Genomic DNA, 19,307 nt, shown 5'->3' on the forward strand with positions numbered 1-19,307 from the left:
TACACATATTTTAAACTATACATAAACAAAATAAAACTCATCAAAACCATCTTTGTTCATCTTTTCACTGTTCCAGCAATCACCCACTCTGCTTTGGTCTGCTGCAATGTAAATCATTGGGGACAAATGTGTCAAAGTTCATTAACTAAAGGTGCTTGTTTTTGCCTCTGACAGGCTCAGTTTGTTGTTCTGAAAACATTATAGAAAGGACCTACAGGGATGGACCTTTTTTGTTAAAGAGTAAGATCCTTTTTGTTTAGCCAGAAGCAGCCTCGTGTATGAGAAAAGAACCAGCCGTTATATCGCTGTCCTCAAAGCCAACAGCTTTACAGTGATTCACATGCACTAACATGCATGGTGCACACACGCGCAGCCAGATTGCCTACTAAAACAAAGAACAGCGCCGCACGTAACACACAGGGAGCGTGATGTCATTCTCTGCGCAGGACACCATTACTAATGATTTTCGATTAGGGCTGGACGATATGGCCAAAAATGTTATCACGATAAAAAATTTCATATCTTTTGATATCGATAATAATCACGATAAGAATCAAATTTTTATTTCTTTTGAGTTTAAAGGCTGATTTTTGCTACTGAGGGAAAGTTGATGGTTAATTGTGGTTTAAACTCGTCTTTATGGTCAACACTTGATGCCAAACAGTGGATCACTTCACAAATCTGAGGTAGAACATTCAAAACAATTATGATGAACACGTATGCTTGCATGAGTAAAATTAAGTAAAAGCTTTTTTCTCAACAAAATAACCGTCTTAATAAAAAATTAAGTCCTAATTCGTTTATGATTCAAGTGAATAAAATCAAATATTTATTGAATATTTATTGAACATTTATTGTTATTGAAAAAAATTATATTGCGATAATTATTGCTATTGTTTTATTGTCCAGCCCTATTTTCGATGTTAAGATATAGTGGTTTGTTGCTATATTAATGCTCACAATCTCATATACAGACCCTTTAAGTTTGTATGAATGTACAGTATTTTTCAGCAATAATATCTTATCCCATGAGGACAGATTTAATTTCTTTTTTACGTTTTACTATATTACCATGTATTACCTTGATATACGGCAGCCCACAGGAGGACCCACTTATACCTGCTTAAAACTACATTATAATGGGTTCTTAACCATATTTTAATTGTTTATATACTGCTTATAAATGCTAAATAAGGGGACTTTCAGAAATGGTTTGTCTGTAGTCAGACCTCCAGAGTTCACACTGCAGGGGATTAGATGGTAAAAATATGCAGTGATTCTCAAGGAGGGCTGGTATGGGTGTGAAGACTGTGAACTGTCCTGCTGACCCCTGTGACTCCTTTGATCACTGGACCTTGGTGACAGTGCACCATTCCATGCCAAATTGCCATGTCACAACATGGCAGACCATCTATCAATCTAGATTTTCCCCAAAGAAACATTTATCTGCAGCCGATCAGAAATGCTACAAGAAGACAATGACGGCATAGCACAGAGAACAACTCTGACTTATTTTCTGTGCTTTAATCTAGTGCTGAAACAATCACTCCGTTAATTGATTAGTTCATTGACAAATTGAGTTAGGCCATTTGTAAAGTGGACGACAACCAGAGATTAAATGATTCCAACATCTCATCTTAAGATTTGCTGTTTACTGTAAATTTAATATCTTGGGTTTGGACCGTTGGTTGGACAGAACAAGCAATTTGAAGTCGTCACCTTGGGTTCTTTGGGAATTGTGATGGACAACTTTATCTATTTTTGGACATCTGATAGACCTAACATTTAATGCTCAATGAAAAAAACCAACTATCCAACTATCCGTTTCAGTGCTAATTTTTAATCCTTAAACATGGCAGAAGATTTGAATATTAAATTTTGGAGTAATGATGGAGAGTAGCTGCAAACACCTTTTACTTTCTCTAAATATGAGTAAAGATAAAGCTGCTCACTGCATGAGCGTGCTCACTGCTTTATTTGCTTATCTTCTCCTGTATGTGCAATAAATCTTAATTTACAATAAGACACTAAATATAATTCATTTTGTGGTGATTCTTATACTTTCAGTGCATATGGATTTTTTTTATATAGCACAGAGAAGAACTGATAAATCTCATTAATGAAACCCTATGAATGCTAAATAATGTGCGGTGCATTTTTGTCGTTTGTCGAACACGCTTTTTAGCAAAGTCATAGTGGTTCTGGTCTTGGTCCCAGATCTTACAATCACATTTGCAAAATGTTTGACATTTTAATGTTTTCACATTAAGTACAAAATGCTGATGTTAAATTCCAAGCCTCCTGAAAACGGATGCTAGAGTAACAAATATCAAATAATGTAATAATGCGAAATTCAAAATTAGATTCAGTTTAATTTACCAGACCAAACATTTTTTGTCCTCTGTGCTCACAAATAGGACAGACAGATATACAGTTCGACAATAAATTTAACAACAACAAACAGGACAGACTAGATCTAATCAGGTTCTTGGTTAAATGTTTGTCTGTTTATGTGTCCATGTAATGAAAACATTAGCAAATCTTGTTTGTTGGAAGCATATTGTGAAGGCAAACTACTCTTCTGTCCTGTTATTTCTTATCATCTGCTGTGTGTCCATATGCCTTTCCTTTTATTTCTGTCTGAAGTACATCAGATTCAAACATGCATCTGTTCTGTTCTGTATGCATCTGGGCACTGTCCAATAGAAGTCAGTTTTGCAGCCACATCAGGGCCAAAATACACGAATGAAACTGGTGTCCGCTGTGGTGCTCCAGAGGTGCCATGTTGGGTGTCTTTACATTTCATTCTGCGTGAGAAAAATGCTTAAAAAAACAAACAGCGCACAGCCTGAAGCAGTGGAAAATGCCTTTCTTTCTGTGTTTATGTGATGGTCTAATTTAAACTAAAACAGATCTCATTGGTACAAATTGCCTGCTAATTTACTTGTGTGCAACACAGATGTTCTATTTCATAGTCCAATAAATTTGCCCACAAGAATCCCTTGAAAAAAATCAGGGTAACACTTTACTTTAAGTCCCCCTATTTAGCATTTATAAGCAGTTTGATTCATGGTCCAAGACACACTGTAATGTTGTATGCAGAGCTGCAATGATTAATCAGTTATTTGTCCACTATTAGATTATTTGCCAACTATTTTGATAGTCAGAGTAATTTCATAAGAAAGAAAAATCTAACTTTCCAGCTTAAGTGTGAATATCTTCTGGTTTCTTTACTCTTCTATTACAGTAAAGCGAATATCTGTGAAACCAAAACATTTGAGGACATCATCTTGGACTTTGGGAGCTACTAATCAACATTGTTCACAATTTTGTAATCGATTAATCAAGAAAATAATCAACTATTAAAACATGTTAGTTACAGCCTTAGTTGTATGCAATTATAAGGACATCTGTGTTATAATTGTAAATTAATGTACAGTTTTGTCATAATTAAATTGAATGAAGACATATGAAGACATATTTAACATTATTACACTTCATACGTTTATACACCAGCTTCCACTTATGTATCCATAGGAAGAGTTACAGTTAATTAACAGTGTAATAAACTCTTCATTAAATCTCTTTATACGGCTTATAAATGCTAAATAAGGGGACAAAGTTAAGTAGGTAGGTAGATGGGTTTATTGTCACAATACAACAAGCTGTTGAGTGAAAATGGGTTTTGTAACTCCCTTCTGTTACATAGCAGACAATATACATTAATAAAGAATCAATTATGAAAAATGGTAACAGAAATAAACTGGAGCAGTGCTGAGGGTGAATTAGAGTTTAAGAGTCTGATAGCTTGGGGGGGAAAGTGTCTCATAAATCAGATTAAATTCCACTTTGAATAGTTAATTTGTTTCTTGAACATGCAGCACGTACAGATAAATGTACAATTAGGTAACTTCTTCATGCTCTTGCAGGCTATCCAGGAATTCTGAGATTAGGCAGGGGGTGTAAATCAAACTTAATCAGCCACCTGAGCAGGTATGATATCTCACTAGTATTTTTATGTTTGACAAAAATAAGATTAAGTAGAACAACCAACACATATTCAGTGTTTGACTGCAGGGCCCTTGGGAAGAATGTGTCTCCCACTAAAGCGTCACCTCTTAAAGAAAGCATATTACGTTACATACAAACATGTCATTTGTGGGACACTGGGGTGGAAATGTCTCCCTGGGGAGCAATCAGACTGACTCCAGCTTTTTAAAAAGTCTCCTCTCTCTGCCACTCCTCATTTTTCAGTCTCCTGGAATTAGTCGAAATCCTAGCTTGTAGTATTTGCCTTACCCACACAGCTCGGTTACATTGATTAGAAATCAATTAACATTTTCCTGTTTTGAAAGTCGCTTTGTAATTCAACTCCACTGGAGATAAATCAGAGCTTGCAACATTTTCTGCACAGCAGAAACTCTACAATGCTTTCTCTGTTTTGCTCTGAAGTTTAAGTACAGGAAATATAGAAATATTTACAATGTATATTTGTCGTAAACATAGTTCAATACATAACTGTAAGTGCAAATACTTTATAAACACACTACAACTTACGGTAAGGAGTATGTTGAATTAAGTGAATTAAATGCATTTATTGCTTCTGAAATTTATTTTGATTTGAACCTAATTTCTGCAGACTCATATCTCCTGACCAAAAGAACATTTTGAAATCCTCAACGGATGAAGTTCGTGGTGTTCTCTCTTTCTTGTTGCTTATTTATTATGAAGACCAAAACTACCAATTGTTGCTGACTTCTGTACCCTGTCTGTGGCACTCAGCACCAGGATTTTTTCTGCTGAAGACATTTATCTTTTAAAAACGTCTCACAAAGTCTAATTTTTAATAAGGCTCAGTATGTTGCTAGCCACTGTCATTTTTAACAAATGTTTACCAAACACAAGTAAATAGTGCATTTGTTGGGGGCTACTTTAAGTGGTGGTTCTAATCATAGAGTGGAGGAAATGTATCTACAGCCTACTAAGGTATGTAGAAGCAAAGCAAACTTTATATGTTAGCTTTGTTTTGTTCTAGAGAACAGATTTTCCTTTGATTTCTGTTCTGCAAACTGGTTCTCATTAGCCATCAACCACCATCCCGGCTGGACTGCTTTTTATCTCTATAAATAAGTAAAATTTATTTTTAGTATGTTTTTTCAAAACAAAACTTAAGTGTTCCACATTAAAACAGTTGAGCTCAAAACATCAAATAGGCAGCATAGTAATAGGCATAAGAACAACTAGATTGAACCGAAACAAGAAAAGGCTTAAAACTAAAGTGCAAAGTCATCACTTAAGATAAGGGAGGGGATGCGTCTTGGGTTTTAAATTTGTCAATTGAATTGTATTATCTGAAGAGGAAACTATTCCAAAGATTAGGCGCAAACACTTTAAACGCACCATCTCTCTTCATACTAAGCTGGGCTCTGAGAATATCCAGCAGGCATTGGTTGGATGATCTGAGAGACTTTAGGTTAGGTTTGGTAAGGTATAGGTTTGACACAGCAATTTTGGAAATGTACTCGGGGTCTTCAGGATGCAGACCAAAGCCCCTCGGTCCAGACTGTTAACTCCAGCAACAAACAGGACATCTGCTCAGTGGGACTGAGGGTGGCTGTATAAGGTTGAACCCTAACATTTATACACTTGGCACTGGCAACAAAGCAGCCATTCCTCTGGCAACCACCGCCGGTCATTAAGCATAATTTGTCTGGTATCCCTGTGTTGAAAATGCACAAAGGAGTGTGAGTAAAGCCAGTGTGAGGTTGTCTTCTGGGCTGTCATGTGGAGAGATGGTGGGGGCCTCATGCTGGGTGGCGGTAGTGGTGGTGGTGATGGGGGGGGGGATACAGCGACAGAGAGGCTGGCTGGGAGAGCTCCCACAGGACTGCTTGGGGACAGCAGCAACCCGAGAGGGACACCCCCCCCCTTCCCCTCCAAATCCCACCTACAACCACTGCACCACTCCCTCCCTGCAGCCATGTGTCTGATGGTTAAAACAAAAGCCCTTGTGGCCAGCCAGACTCCAGTCAGAATCTCCCCTACTGGATTTACGTTTGTTTCTCAGTTCCCACCACCCTCAGCTACACCCTCCCCTCTGTCTCCTTGGGTGCTCCATCCTCCATCAGCCAGGCACCTTCTCCTCTTCCAGACTTTATTCCTCTGTCAGGCCTCTGCTCTTTTAAACAGCTTCTGACATTTTGTATAAACGTTTGCAGCAGAAGTGCACCACAAACCACAAGTCAAAAGCACTTTGGAGACCATGATTTTTACCTGAGATTTTGGACACTGTCAGCAAAATATGCCACCAATTAACAAGCAGCTACAGCCGCATTTATCTCCCGTTATGCACCACATAATCAGAGCTGATAGAAGTACAGAAGTAGCTGAGTTTTGCAGAGACAATGTTGCACATAAAGTGTGTTAAGTTGAAAAAGGTGTCAATGACAGTTGACGCTTTTTAATGCGTTCAAGGTGCAATTGTCTGCACCTAGGGTTAAGTGCATCGGCCATAATGTGGAATAATCTATTTAACAACAAAGATTATGTGTGAAATTGGGTTTTATTCCTAGTAGTTTGCAACAAACCCTCACACCTAAATGTGAAAATAACTTGTCGCATGGCTAAGATGGGCAAAGATACGGTCATGGGCTGAAAAAACCCTGGTGTTGATTGTAGGTAGGAGACAAGACACCAACTCCAGTCTCAATAAACCAATAAAAATGTTGTCTGAGTCTTCTTTCTCTTTCACTTGGTACAACCTCCATCATCCAGTGACAGACAAGGCTTTTCCAGCACTCTCACCCATTGCATGCAGGGATGGGCTCCAGCCTGCCGTGACCCCGAACAGGATAAGCAAGTGTAGAAAGTAACTGCATGAAGGGACCAGCATCAGGGTAGAGTTATCTGTCACCACTGACTCTTTATGATTTTCTGTGTCAGTGGAGCTGAACACACGGTGCAGGTGTCCACATTAATATAGCTCTGTTTCTGTTGTCAGACTGCATGAGTGTAACTTCTGTTTTGATTGTGGGTCAAAAAAACGGTAGCTGTTAAATAAGATATTGCTTAGCCACTGCGTTGACACCCACGATGAAATCACTTTCTCACATTTCTGCCATGTCTACATGGGAACATGACACTAAAGTCTTCAAATGCGTCCACTGTGACGAGCATACTCCTGAAGCTCAGTTATAGAGATGGAAAAGGACGACTGTAGTGTGGCTGGAAGCCCCAAAAGAAAGTTGGAGGCTGACTGCTGAGCAAAATATGGAATACGGTAATTCTGATACTGTAATTTTTCCCGAATTATCCAGGATGGAGTACAAAGTACTTTAACTATTGAAATCCATGGTTTGACTGAAGTCACACAATTGCAGATAGCTGTAAACGCAAGTATGTTGTTAAATAAAATTAAATAAAAAGAGAAAAAGGCTGACCTCACTGCTTGCAAGTCTGCAGCACAACGTTCTTACAAAGTAGGGGTCTGTGGCTCTGTGGATGTGTTTGAGAAACTCCTGATGTAAACCAGCAGAGCTCCTTGTGAATAACAGGACACAGAAACTTTACTGACTTAGGGTCACGTTTTATGATGAAAGGGAAAGAGAGAGGAAAAAAAATGATTCTGCCTGCCAGAAATGGTATGAAATCCTGTCTGTCTGTCTCCACGACTATTTGAGTTCACAGCAACAACACTGTTAGATGTTGAACCAACACGAGAGGCTGACTGAGGTGTGAATTGGAGGAGGTGTGAAAAGCTTATAGAGCCAATAAAGTGATTATAGGTTCCTTCCTATCAAGACGCACAGAATTGCCTGACGGTTCAATTCAACAGCAGCTCATAGTCAAACAAACATGTTGATTCTGTTGTCACAGAGGCTCAAACACTGTCTGTGAATTATGGCCTTTTTAATTAAATTTATCATTTATTGATTTTGTTATATTGGTATCGTGTTTAATACCAGGCGGGGAGTGTTATGTTACATGCAGGTTAAGGGCAACTAGCACCTCCTAGTGGTTACTTTAAGACTGCTGTCAGCTGAATGTCATTGCTGTATTGGTTAATTGTGATCACATGGGTAGGGTCATAGTTCAGACCGGCCATTTTGCAATTGGTTTGGAAAATTTAGGTGATTCAGGACATCTATGTTTTATCTTCGGCATCCACCTTTATCAAACCCTGGAGAAGTTTTGATTGTGAGTTACATTACGTGTTTTGACTTTATAGATAAGTATCGATGCATATGTTGTATAAATTCATATTTGGTGAGATTTATAGATCATCACATTATCTTTTTGCCATGTGTAGTGCAGCCATCTGTTTAATTCCAGCATGTAAATTTCTACGCTGTCTTTAGTTACATTAATAGCTTTTTTGTGTGTTTGCGCTTAGTTTCACAGAGTTGTTGAAAAACACTGTAAGAAAGCAAGTTGATGAAGACAAACAAGTAAACAGCCCAGAACATAACCATTTCAGTGTCTAAGACATCTGTTTAGCTATCTGTCACCTTGTGTAGAGCCATACAAGCAGTGGACAGAATAGATTTTTCTGCCCTAATTATATTCTTATTCCAATTCATGAATTCAGTCACTGAGTTTCAAAGTTTATTTGTTCTATCTAGGCTGCAACTAACAATTAATTTCTAGATTTGGTGATTCAGGTCTTTTTTTGTTTTTTTTTAATAAATCGGTTTGTAATTTAGGCTATATGTTGGAAATTTTAAAAAAATGCCCATTGCAATTTCTCCGAGCCCAAACTGGCTTCAAATAGTTAGTTTCGTCTAATTAACAGTTCAAACTGCATATATATTTGGCTTAAAAAGACAGAGAGAAACTGCAAATTTGAGCGGACGGAACCAGGAAATGATTAGCATTTCTGTGTCAATTAATCTCATCAGTTGGCAATATTTTTTGGTAGATATACTCTGAGTTTTGCTCTCTGAGTAAATCTACAAAAAAAAAAAAGATTTATTCTCCCAGTAATCGCCTACTACTGCAGTTTCACTTCTAGTTCTATCTTCTTAATCTTGTTTCCGTCATAAACACAGAATATCAGTGTGGCATGAAATGGGTCACATTTAAAGATATTGAGTAGTTAAGTATCAATCCAAAAATATGTGCATGTTACCACGTAGATTGTCTTTCAGAAACTTATTTTTAGTTAAATGTTTGAAGTCAGTCCATTTTGACTTGAGATAAAAGGGACGTATGAAGTCCGCTGGAAAGTGACCCATCCATCTACCTGCCTGCTTTGCCTCTGGCTTATCTGAAACATGAAGCAACGTGGAGGTCCGCTGACAGCCTCACCCCACTGACTGTCTCACCCCGATCTGTTGCGGCTGCCAGAGCTGTGGAGGTGAGCTGGGAAGCGCCTGGGTGGCAGGGCAACACACGGGGCCTCCCTGGCTGGCGCCTGTAATTTTACCTTCCCATTCATCAGCCAGAGATATTAATAATAACCGCACATCTGGATTCACTTTACTGTCTCGTGTTAACCCTTTCCACTGCACCACTAACTGCTACTGCAGCGGCTGGCCAGGCCCAAACCCCAGACCCCCCCTCCCAACTCAAGTCCCATTCCTCTTGCTGTCAGTCTTCATTTCTCCGTTTCATCTACTGCTGCACTGTTTCCCTTTTCTGCGCCACAGAAAGCCAGCCAGCCTCACCTGAAAGACTTTGCGGGCTCACACTGACTTTTGTGGTAAATCAGAGTAGTTGTCTCTTGTGAGCATCGTCCTGTTGTAACTTGTTGGCACAAGGAAGTGGCATTACATTTTAAATAATGTTAGGTACATTTAGACCATAACACCATTTTATTATCTACAAAACATATTCCTAACAAAGGCATGTCTTTGTAAAAAAACCACACCAGGGGCCCCTACAATCTCTGAAAACGTTATCTCTGCTTTCTTGTTTTTATTGATGTCCCTGTAAATAGCCAGGTATGTGTACAGGAGAGCCCCTTTTCCTTTGCATGGTACCAGCTCGACTCGCCTCGACTCTACTCACCTTGTGCAAGGAAATCCGCTATGGCGTCAGACATTTTTACAGTCATCTTACAGTATTTACCATGGCTGCACTGCGTTGGAGCTTATTTGCATGAAGTTGAACTCTGCTCAACTGTCACTGAGACACTTTGTCTTTCATTGCAGCTCATGCTGAAAGCAACAACAGAATCACAGAGAGCATCAGGCAGCTGCATGACCAAAAGCAATCCACTCCTCAAGCGCAGACTTTGTCAGTATGCATCAAATGCGTATTGGCCGCAAATGGTTACTTCCCATCTACCAAACAGCGCTTAAAAATTGCTTTGTTATAGTCAAATGACAGTATAGTTGGCCCTTTGATTGCCTTTTTAAGAACATACAGATATATCTGAAACATCTGTTTGTAAAATACAGTGCGTGGCCATGTTGTGGGGGTAAGGAGGTGTGCAGGATATAAAGTTTTCTCTAACCACTATTCGAACAACTAACGAACCATGTTGTCACTTTGTGTGTGTGTAAAGAAGTGCAACATCATGGAGAGCTAAAAGTGTGCTGTTTCATTGCATTAAGGCACACGCAAGTTATTGTAGAGGGAGGCAGTGTGATGCAACCAGGACGAGGCTATGATGGCCGCTTTCAGGCACGGCCATTTGTTACAGCTAACACTTTTTCGTTTAGATGTGGTCCGCCGACACGCCGTACAAATTAGTTTGAAGAAGACCGAACCGTATAACTGTCCTTACTCAATACTGAATGCAGAGTTTCTTATCCCCACCTAATTCAGTGAAGAAAGACCTAATTAGCTGTGCCATCCATTACATTTTTGTCACTGTGCCAAACTATCCAAAAATGAACGCCGCACTTTGTTTCATGTCAACATGAGACGCAGTGGTGTAAAAACTCAGACATTGGCCTGGCTGTATGCCGCTGCTGCTATAACTGTATACACGAGTGTCCGTAGACACCTCGGCATGGAGGCAGAGTAAATCACCCCGCTGAGCTGTCTATAGGTGGAGCCAGGGCCCTGCCACTGGCCGCCAGGCTTGGCTCCACGCCTGTCGCCCGAACCTCCCGCTGGTGGCAACAGGTGACAGAAGTCTGCTGTGTGTAGAGCTGACAGCCCCCTCGCAACACATAGGAACACTTGCTTCATTACCAGACCCCCCCCCACCCATCCCCCTAAGCTGTAGAGAGAGAGAGACGGGGGACAGACAGAAGTAGAGAGAGGCTTTACTGCTGTTTCTGTGGCACTGAACATGAGTTTGAGAGGAGGCAAAAAGCTCAGTGTGCATCACTCATCTGCTCATGAGTCAACACTCATGATGTCACACGCTGCCTTGCCAGCCTCACACACAACTATACTGTATTACCAATTTTTGTATAAAAGACCTTATTTATTAAAAAAAGGGGAGAGTCGGCTCTTTTTCCATTCAGTGGACTGAGCCGTACCTCCCAGAGAGCCCCGACTGTTAAACCATCGTGCCACAAACAACCTGCTAAAAACACTTAGAGTATTTCTCCCATACAGAAATAAACACTGGCCAATTAGTGTTCTTATTTTTGGAACTATTTTAGCTGCCAGAGGAGTTGAAAATATAACCAACCAGACATGGCCTGACATGGAGGACTGCAATTTCAGTCCGTGACGTCTCCGTGTGGACATCCAGAAGCTGCTATAGCTATCAAGGCTGTACATCGGCCCCGGGGATAGTTTATGTCACTGAAATGAATCCTCGCGATGGAACAATAGCACCACTATTATCCACCACAGAGAGAGATGAATTCACATGAGGACAGGTCATCTTGATTTATGAAGTGTGAATTAGGAGCTGAGAGTTTGAGACCAAGGTGGGGTGGGTGCGAGGGGGGGGGGGTTGCATGGCACAAACAGCCGTCTGTGTTGTAGGGGTTGGAGACACCGCGACCTCCCGTCATCCCCCCACAGCCACCACCACTACGCTCTGACTCCTGGCCTGTTCGCTCATTCACAGGAGCCTATGGCATGGCTGCAGCTTTGGCTTCTGATGATCTGTAGGAATCCAGCCAGATCGCCATGTGGGTATCAACGCCTCAGCTTCGGCAGGCCGCTGAAATGCGCTAAATGCCCTGCTAGCTGCAGCAGACGCCTGCTGTGTGTCTCTGCTGGACGGCAGGCTTCATATCACATTGCTGGTTGATGGAGTGCTGAATCATCCATCAAGAACCCAAGTATATACTTTGATTCCAGTAAAATAAAGGCTGATCTTAAACTACTGACCTGGACTATAGTTAGTCCAGGTCAGTAGTCAGGTTAGTATTAGTCCTGACCAAGGTTTGACCAGTGCAAGCCGATGAGGATCCTGAATTACAACTGACTCTCAGTGAGACTGTTTGTACCTGCAAGTGGACATTAATGGACTCCACATCTACGGGACAATAATCTGACACTGACAATAAACTTAAATCACTTTCCAAAAATAGAACATCCAAGATGTTACAATCTGACAGTTGCCAGTGACGTTAGACTTGTCACCAGTTGTGATAATAGAGGTTTTACTATCAAATGTTTAAAAGTTGTTGTTTTTTTTTCCTCTTTGCGTAGCTTCACCATAGACTTTGCTTGTGTGTCACAGCAAAATTTCACTATTAAAATCCTGGACAGAGGTGTTACAGAGGTGTCAAGTAAATGAAAATGGACAGTTTGGTTATAATCCCGGAGCCAACTCTGGTTCCTGAATGAAGACTGTGAAACTTGGTTGAAAGCTCTAAATCATTAGTAAGTAAGTAATTAAAATTGTCCTCATGGTAGTGCTTTCGATTGAAACCAAAAGTCCATCCCACACGTTAGTGGGCACTGACAGAAAACCCCTCGTTAAAAAATATGAATGGCTTTGTTGGTGGGGGCGTGTTGCTTCAGGTAGTGACATGATGAAATATGATCTAAGAAGTCCAGTTTGAGTAACAGATCTGAGTCTCCAGGCTTATCAGAACATGTAAAACAGCATAGTTTGTAAGACTTGTTACAACTCTGTATTGTCATCGACAATTGCAGGTGAACAGAATCTACCAGAAATGTGGGCTTGCATGTATTTCATCGCCCACCGCAGTGGCTTGCAAAGGTTCCTGGACAAACTTTTGTTTTTTTGCTGGAGCCCTCCGTGTCTGCACCCCTGCTGAGCCAATGCAGCGGTCCCATTGAAATTAACGAGGGGGCAGCACTTTTTCATGGTCTAATGTTGGATCTAAATGTGTTTTAACAGCTAAATAATGTGGGTTATCAAAATTCTTGGTATTAGTTGTAATCTGGGAAGTCTACACTGTGTGTAAAATTTTGAATTATTTATTTAGATCAACTCCAATGTTTTATCAATAAAATTCAAGATACTGGAAAAATGATTATGCAGAAAGGAAAATAAGTACGCACAATGAGCCAAAGGGGAAAACATTTAAAAGAAGTCACAGTTCAGGAGTTACAACCAAAATACTTGTTACAATGCCACCAGTTGACCCATTTGTGTACTTGTACTTTAAATTGTGTGACTCTTAATACCTGACTAGCAGTGCAGATTTGAATCCTGTCAACCGTGTAATCTCTCAAGGTCTTTAGTTTTGTAGGTTATTTGAAGGCAGAAAAATGTTTTTTCAGCTTCTCCCGAAGAATCCCTAAACTAACAAAGAGGAGCACTATCACGTTTATAGGTTTTTTTTCACATATATTATACTGATCGTCTGTCACCTGTACACCTAAATACAAATTCAGTCTCCTGAGTAATCGCTGTGTACTTTGTTCTGAGGCTTGGTTTAATGACTTTGTTTGCATGCAGAGTTTCTGTCTGTGAAAACTTTTATGGAGGAATGGAAGGAACACACACTCACACCAGGCTTTAAGCATCAACTCTGCAACCTGTGGGAAAAAATGAGCTAAATGTGCTAATTATAGGGCTTGTTAAAAGCCGAGTGTTCTGTACAACCTGAAGATGACTCTATATAGATTCAACATAAAGGGCTCATTTGAATAATATATTATTTGAGGTCCAGAGTTATAAAGAGTATAAAACTGTTATTTGAATAAAAAAAATCTTACTGCCTCGCCTTAGAAATCTTAAAAATATGAATAAAATGAAACCTATACACGAACATTTTAACAATCTTCAGAAAATAAGTCGCTAAACAGAAGGCAGTTGGATTTTCATGTTTCAGGTTGATGCATAGATGGGTAACAAAGTCCTTAATTTCTGAAATGGGACCAAAATAGTGTGATTTGCAAGAATGTAAATCTCCCACCCAGCTCATGGTCAGTGGTCAGAGTAGCAATTAATTTTAATTAAGCTCACAGCAGGAGTGATTATTGTGATTGTGTGCTCTTGGATTGCAGAGGAATGGAAAAAAGTGCTAAACAAACGAGCAAATTGCACACCTCCCGAGTGCCAGAGTAAACAGAATAGCACCCACTTCATGTCAGTGTGTATTCAGCTTGGCAACGTGGCCTCAATTAGCCCAAGGTGTGAAACAGCGTGCAGAGGGAGATAAAGCATGTAAAAGGTGCTTTGTGTTTTCTGAATGACACTGGAGCTGCTCTCTGTCATTGATAACCCCCTGCACGGAACCACTGCAGATATCAAGGATATCACGCCTCAAAACTGTGCTTGGATGATTTCGTATCAAGAAATGACTCCCGAAGCAGACTTTCTAAATACCTCGGGTCTTTGTGGTTTGCTCCTGCATGGATAAAAGATATCAGAATCATTGAGTCCTTTCTGTTGTGTGTGTGTTTCTACCTGAGCGTGCCTTTTCTTGGTACCAGCGCTGAAGGTGTCTGCCAAGAGAGAAGTCTGCTTTTCCTCACTAAATGAGAAATCAGCAGGGAAGGCTACAATGACCTGTGCACGGCTCGAACAAGGGGATTCATTTTGAACGCATATCCTTAAGCGCAGGTTTAAAAGTCTTCTCAAGAACCAGACCCCGCGAAAAAAAGGTCATTACATCGGCCGGTTTATTAGCCAAAGGGAACTGTGTTTGGTTAACTCAAGAATAAAAAAAACTATTCAATTAAGCAGGCGTCTGTCTCAAGTAGCCTGTCTTTTCAAGCAGGAATATTTCACTATCAAAATGTTCCTGTGGTAAAACAGTAGGAAGGGATTAGAAGAAACAAAAACAACTCAGCGTTAAATGAGCCTGGCAATCCTGATGACACTTAATGAGAACCATATTTGGACCATGCAGCCACATTAGAAATGAAATATTCCAGCGTGTGAAATATTATTTAACATGCCAGTTTCATTTAGAAACTTCTTCCAAGCGTGCGATTTAGCACAGCAAGTAAGTTCAACTGCTTAAATTAAATTTGCTAAAAAGAAAATAAGTGATTGCTCTTCATCTTTAATGGCATTATGCTTTAAATGTCAATGATTTCTTGAATGCTGTTTAAGAGGCTGAAGTTAGTTTTGCACGTATCTCTATGTGTGAGGAGTTTACCCTGCAGCCATCCTGCATGTGAATGCTCTGGATTTATCCTATCTGTCAGGCATTTTTGGGAGTGATACTTTATGATACGTGCCGGTCAGATGAAAAATATAAAGGTGACATTTTCCAGACTTTTCACCATCATTTCACCGTAAACTAAATGAGTCGTGTGCTCAAGTGCTTGTGTGAATTAGCTCATTCAAAATGAAACAGAGATGCATTTATCTAAAGCGGATGGTTTATGGCTGATGTAGCAGCTGGCTAAGTTCTTCCATTAAATTATTTTTCAAAGAATGATTCTCTGAGCATGAGTTTAGACAGGTTTGCAAATTGTGATACTTTCCATGGCTGCTGGTTAGTGAGCGTTGTTTATTTGGGAGCTAATTTGGCTGGCCTTATTGAGAGGCTCGCTGTGGCACCGTTACAGGCAGAAATATTGTCCCACTTCAGTTGGACATAAGCAGTAAATACACTGCAAAAAGTGTACTTAATCTCATTTTCAGGCTGTAAATTGTGCCGTTCCTCAAAAACTTTGCTTGTTTCATTTGCAGTGTGTCTTGTTTCATCAAGAAATATGTGAACAAAATGGAAACAAGTGAAATTTATCTCCTTAACGTACAGCTTTCTCTTTGTGTGTGTCCCCTTAAGTTCTGGTGCTTTCAGGTAGCTGATGATCTTATCTTGTTTGACAGTATCATATTCTGTACCAGCTTGTTTCAGCTCTTTATTGAAGTAGTATGATGTTTACACTGAGTGAAATGTTCAAAACCCAGACTTTAAAGTCAGTTTTTTCAAAAGTAAAATCATATTTTACATGTCTTGCGAGTCATTTTACATGCATATCCACAAATTTCAGCCAGACATATTTGGCGTCTTTAAAAAACTTTGTGATCATTACAATAATTTAAGTTTAGTGGGAACATTGTTTGGCTGCATAGCATGAGTTTGATTGACCCATTGGCAGGTTGCTGCTTATCAATGGCTTAAAGGAGATTTAATCTCTGACTTAGTTAAATTATTATGGCTAGATATTTAAGTTTATGCTAATTGAAAAATAAATGTCTTAATATGACACTCCTTGAACCCTCTTATTTTTTTTTTTTTAATCAATAATTTTTTTGCATCTAAAAATAAAAATCAGGTTGGCGTCAAGCTGATTTTTGCTGATCCTTGCCTTTGATTAAATCTGTGGTCATTAGTGTTAAATTTGACTTAAATTACCAAAAAAGTTCCCAGTTAAAGAAGAGCAACTTTCAGATCTGAGCATCTGTGGTGGTCTCTCTGTGTTCTAAAAGCTTTCAGGACCTCTGAACCAAATGAAGCCTGTTGTCTAAACTAAATTAAACTACACTTTTTTTTTTTACCAGTGGTGAAAGAAATATGCCGATCCTTTACTTAAAAGTGTAATACCATCCATCCATCCATCACCAACCGCTTATCCTGGGTACAGGATTCATTGGCTGGAGCCAATCCCAGCTGACATCGGGCGAAAGGCGGGGCCAATAAAAGTGTAATACCACAATGTGAAAATACTCCTTATTAGTAGAACTCGTAAAAATGTAGTAATCAAGTGAAAGTATGGCCACTGTCAGTGTTACATTATCAGTGGATTACTATTTCTGATCCATTGACATAAGCAGCATTGACATTAATGTGGTGAGGGAGCTGATTTCAACTACAATATACTTACATTGTACATTTATAAATTAATCATATTGTATTTTTTTTTTAAGAAATTGTTAACTATAGCAGTCATATAAAGGCAGTGGAGAACTGTGGTATAAATGATAACAATATGGAGAAGCTGGAATGGAAATGGAAGTGCCTCAAAATTTATAGTTATTGTTCCAAGTTATTGTTTTTTACAAGACGTTTTGGATGTTCTGGGATGCTGCGGGGCCTCTTGTGGAACCTTTGGGTGCTTTATACTGAGGTTCAAGCAGAAGGATTCTCCAGATGAAAGACTTCCACAATCATTCCCACTGTGAGACTTATTTAAGGAAGTCTGGAAAACCGACAGGGGGCGTCTCCTCTCCCGGCAAACCCCCGCCTCCCCCTCCGCCACCCCCTTCAGTGCGGTGGAAGAAGGAGGTATTGGGGATCTCCTCCTAGACAACAAACCCAACATTCAAGAGGGGCGCACGAATTACGTCACGCACCGTGAGGAGAATATAACGGAGGTCGCGGGTGACGCTCAGCGCTTTTCTGTGGAGGAGATAACGCGAGCACCATGCCGAGCCCGCGCGCACGGAGCCCTAGGAGAGATCTGAGCTTTGCCTTGCAGCTTGTCATAAAAAAGTGTTTCCACTGATGCCGCAACTGACGAACTTTTTTATTTCTTTCACGGATTTTTATCATGGGAAACTGAATTTTAAGGGACACTCAAGACGCAGGTTTGGATACCGCTCACGCGTAATTGCGCACAAGAAAGTGGCCTTTTAGCAGCTCCCTGTGCGCACTGATATCACCACTGGACGGACATGGATCATTCTGTAGCCATGTATCTGCTGGTGCTCTCCCTCGGACTTCTGATGGACAGGGGGATTTGTCAGCACTACTTGCTTCTCCGCCCCATCCCGAGTGACAGTCTGCCACTTGTGGAATTAAAGGAGGACCCAGACCCCGTCTTCGACCCCAAGGAGCGGGACCTTAACGAGACCGAGCTGAAGAGCGTCCTGGGAGACTTTAACAGCCGCTTTCTGTCTATTTTACCGCCCGTGGAGGACAAATACACCGGGAACGACGAGCTCGATGACTTTGAGATCCAAAAGCCCGGTAGAGTACTGCCGAAAGAAATCAGAGCGCTGGATTTCGACGTCCAGTTCGGCAAGAAGCACAAGCCCAGTAAGAAACTGAAGCGGCGGCTGCAGCAGTGGCTGTGGGCGTACTCCTTCTGCCCGGTCGTGTACACGTGGACCGACTTGGGCAAAGGTTCTGGCCGCGATTCGTGCGGGTGGGCAGCTGCCTGAGCAAAAGGTCGTGTTCGGTTCCGGAGGGGATGGTGTGTAAACCTGCAAACTCGACCCACCTGACGATACTGAGATGGAGATGCCTACCGAAGAAAGGGGCACTCAAATGCGCGTGGATACCGGTTCAGTACCCGATCATCAAAGACTGCAAATGCTCCTGTTCAAGTTAAAAAGACTCAAAAGATAAATTATAAGCTCATTATTTTGGTGATTCTTTTTTCACGTGCACTACCCAGTGTAGGAATGTATTTTTCTGTATATGCGGTGACATGCAGTTATATATAGCTCCCTGTACAAAGTCAGTATTATTCTAACCAGAGCCTACTTTATTTGTGGAGAATATTGGTTATATATTTTGTATTTATGGAGATATGGCGCATAGAGCCACCTAAGGACTTGCTGTTTTCCATATTTGGATGAAGCAGATCAACCTCAGAATTCAATGTGGATTAATGTTACTGCCGTGTATCGGTGACTTGTTTTATCCTGTAAATTAAGGAAATGTGCTATTTATTCTTTATATTCGTACAATAAAAGACGCTGAAATGACTGTAAATGTTTTTCCTTGTTTTGATCACTCAAACCCAGTCTGAATGATTGGATACTTTTAAGACACCTGCCACAGAGCGCAGAAATACAGAAATACATTTCTCATGCTAGTTCAGGCATCATGTACTTTTACAATCAAGCACTTATACACAGCACCATCATGTCTGGTTTACTCTGCATAACAATGTATGGCTTAACACTACGAAACTCTACAGTCAATAGAATTTAGATGGTATTTGGTAGATATTTCTGATGGATATTGTATATATTAGACAATAACCCAATATAAATTATTGATTTATAGACAACATGTGGTCAGCAGTTCTCTCCTGGCCTCCAGTTAACACTATCCAATCATTAT

The 19,307-nt window shown here is 40.3% G+C and overlaps 1 protein-coding gene and 1 long non-coding RNA gene across 2 annotated transcripts in view; both read left to right on the forward strand.

Annotated features, from left to right (window-relative positions):
- Nucleotides 1-19,307, forward strand: part of LOC119894743 — a 53,663-nt gene that overhangs the window by 18,826 nt on the left and 15,530 nt on the right. The gene's annotated exons all lie outside the window — the stretch shown is intronic.
- Nucleotides 17,631-18,953, forward strand: LOC119894737 (noggin-like). Its single transcript, XM_038707398.1, is given in 2 exon segments — nt 17,631-18,353; nt 18,356-18,953. Coding segments are annotated over 2 exon segments (657 nt in total). The 5' UTR covers nt 17,631-17,908; the 3' UTR covers nt 18,568-18,953.

Source organism: Micropterus salmoides, unplaced genomic scaffold, assembly GCF_014851395.1.
Source record: "Micropterus salmoides isolate LMB-PRFRI ecotype aquatic unplaced genomic scaffold, ASM1485139v1 Ms_hic_scaffold_10, whole genome shotgun sequence".
Taxonomy (NCBI): Eukaryota; Metazoa; Chordata; class Actinopteri; order Centrarchiformes; family Centrarchidae; genus Micropterus; species Micropterus salmoides.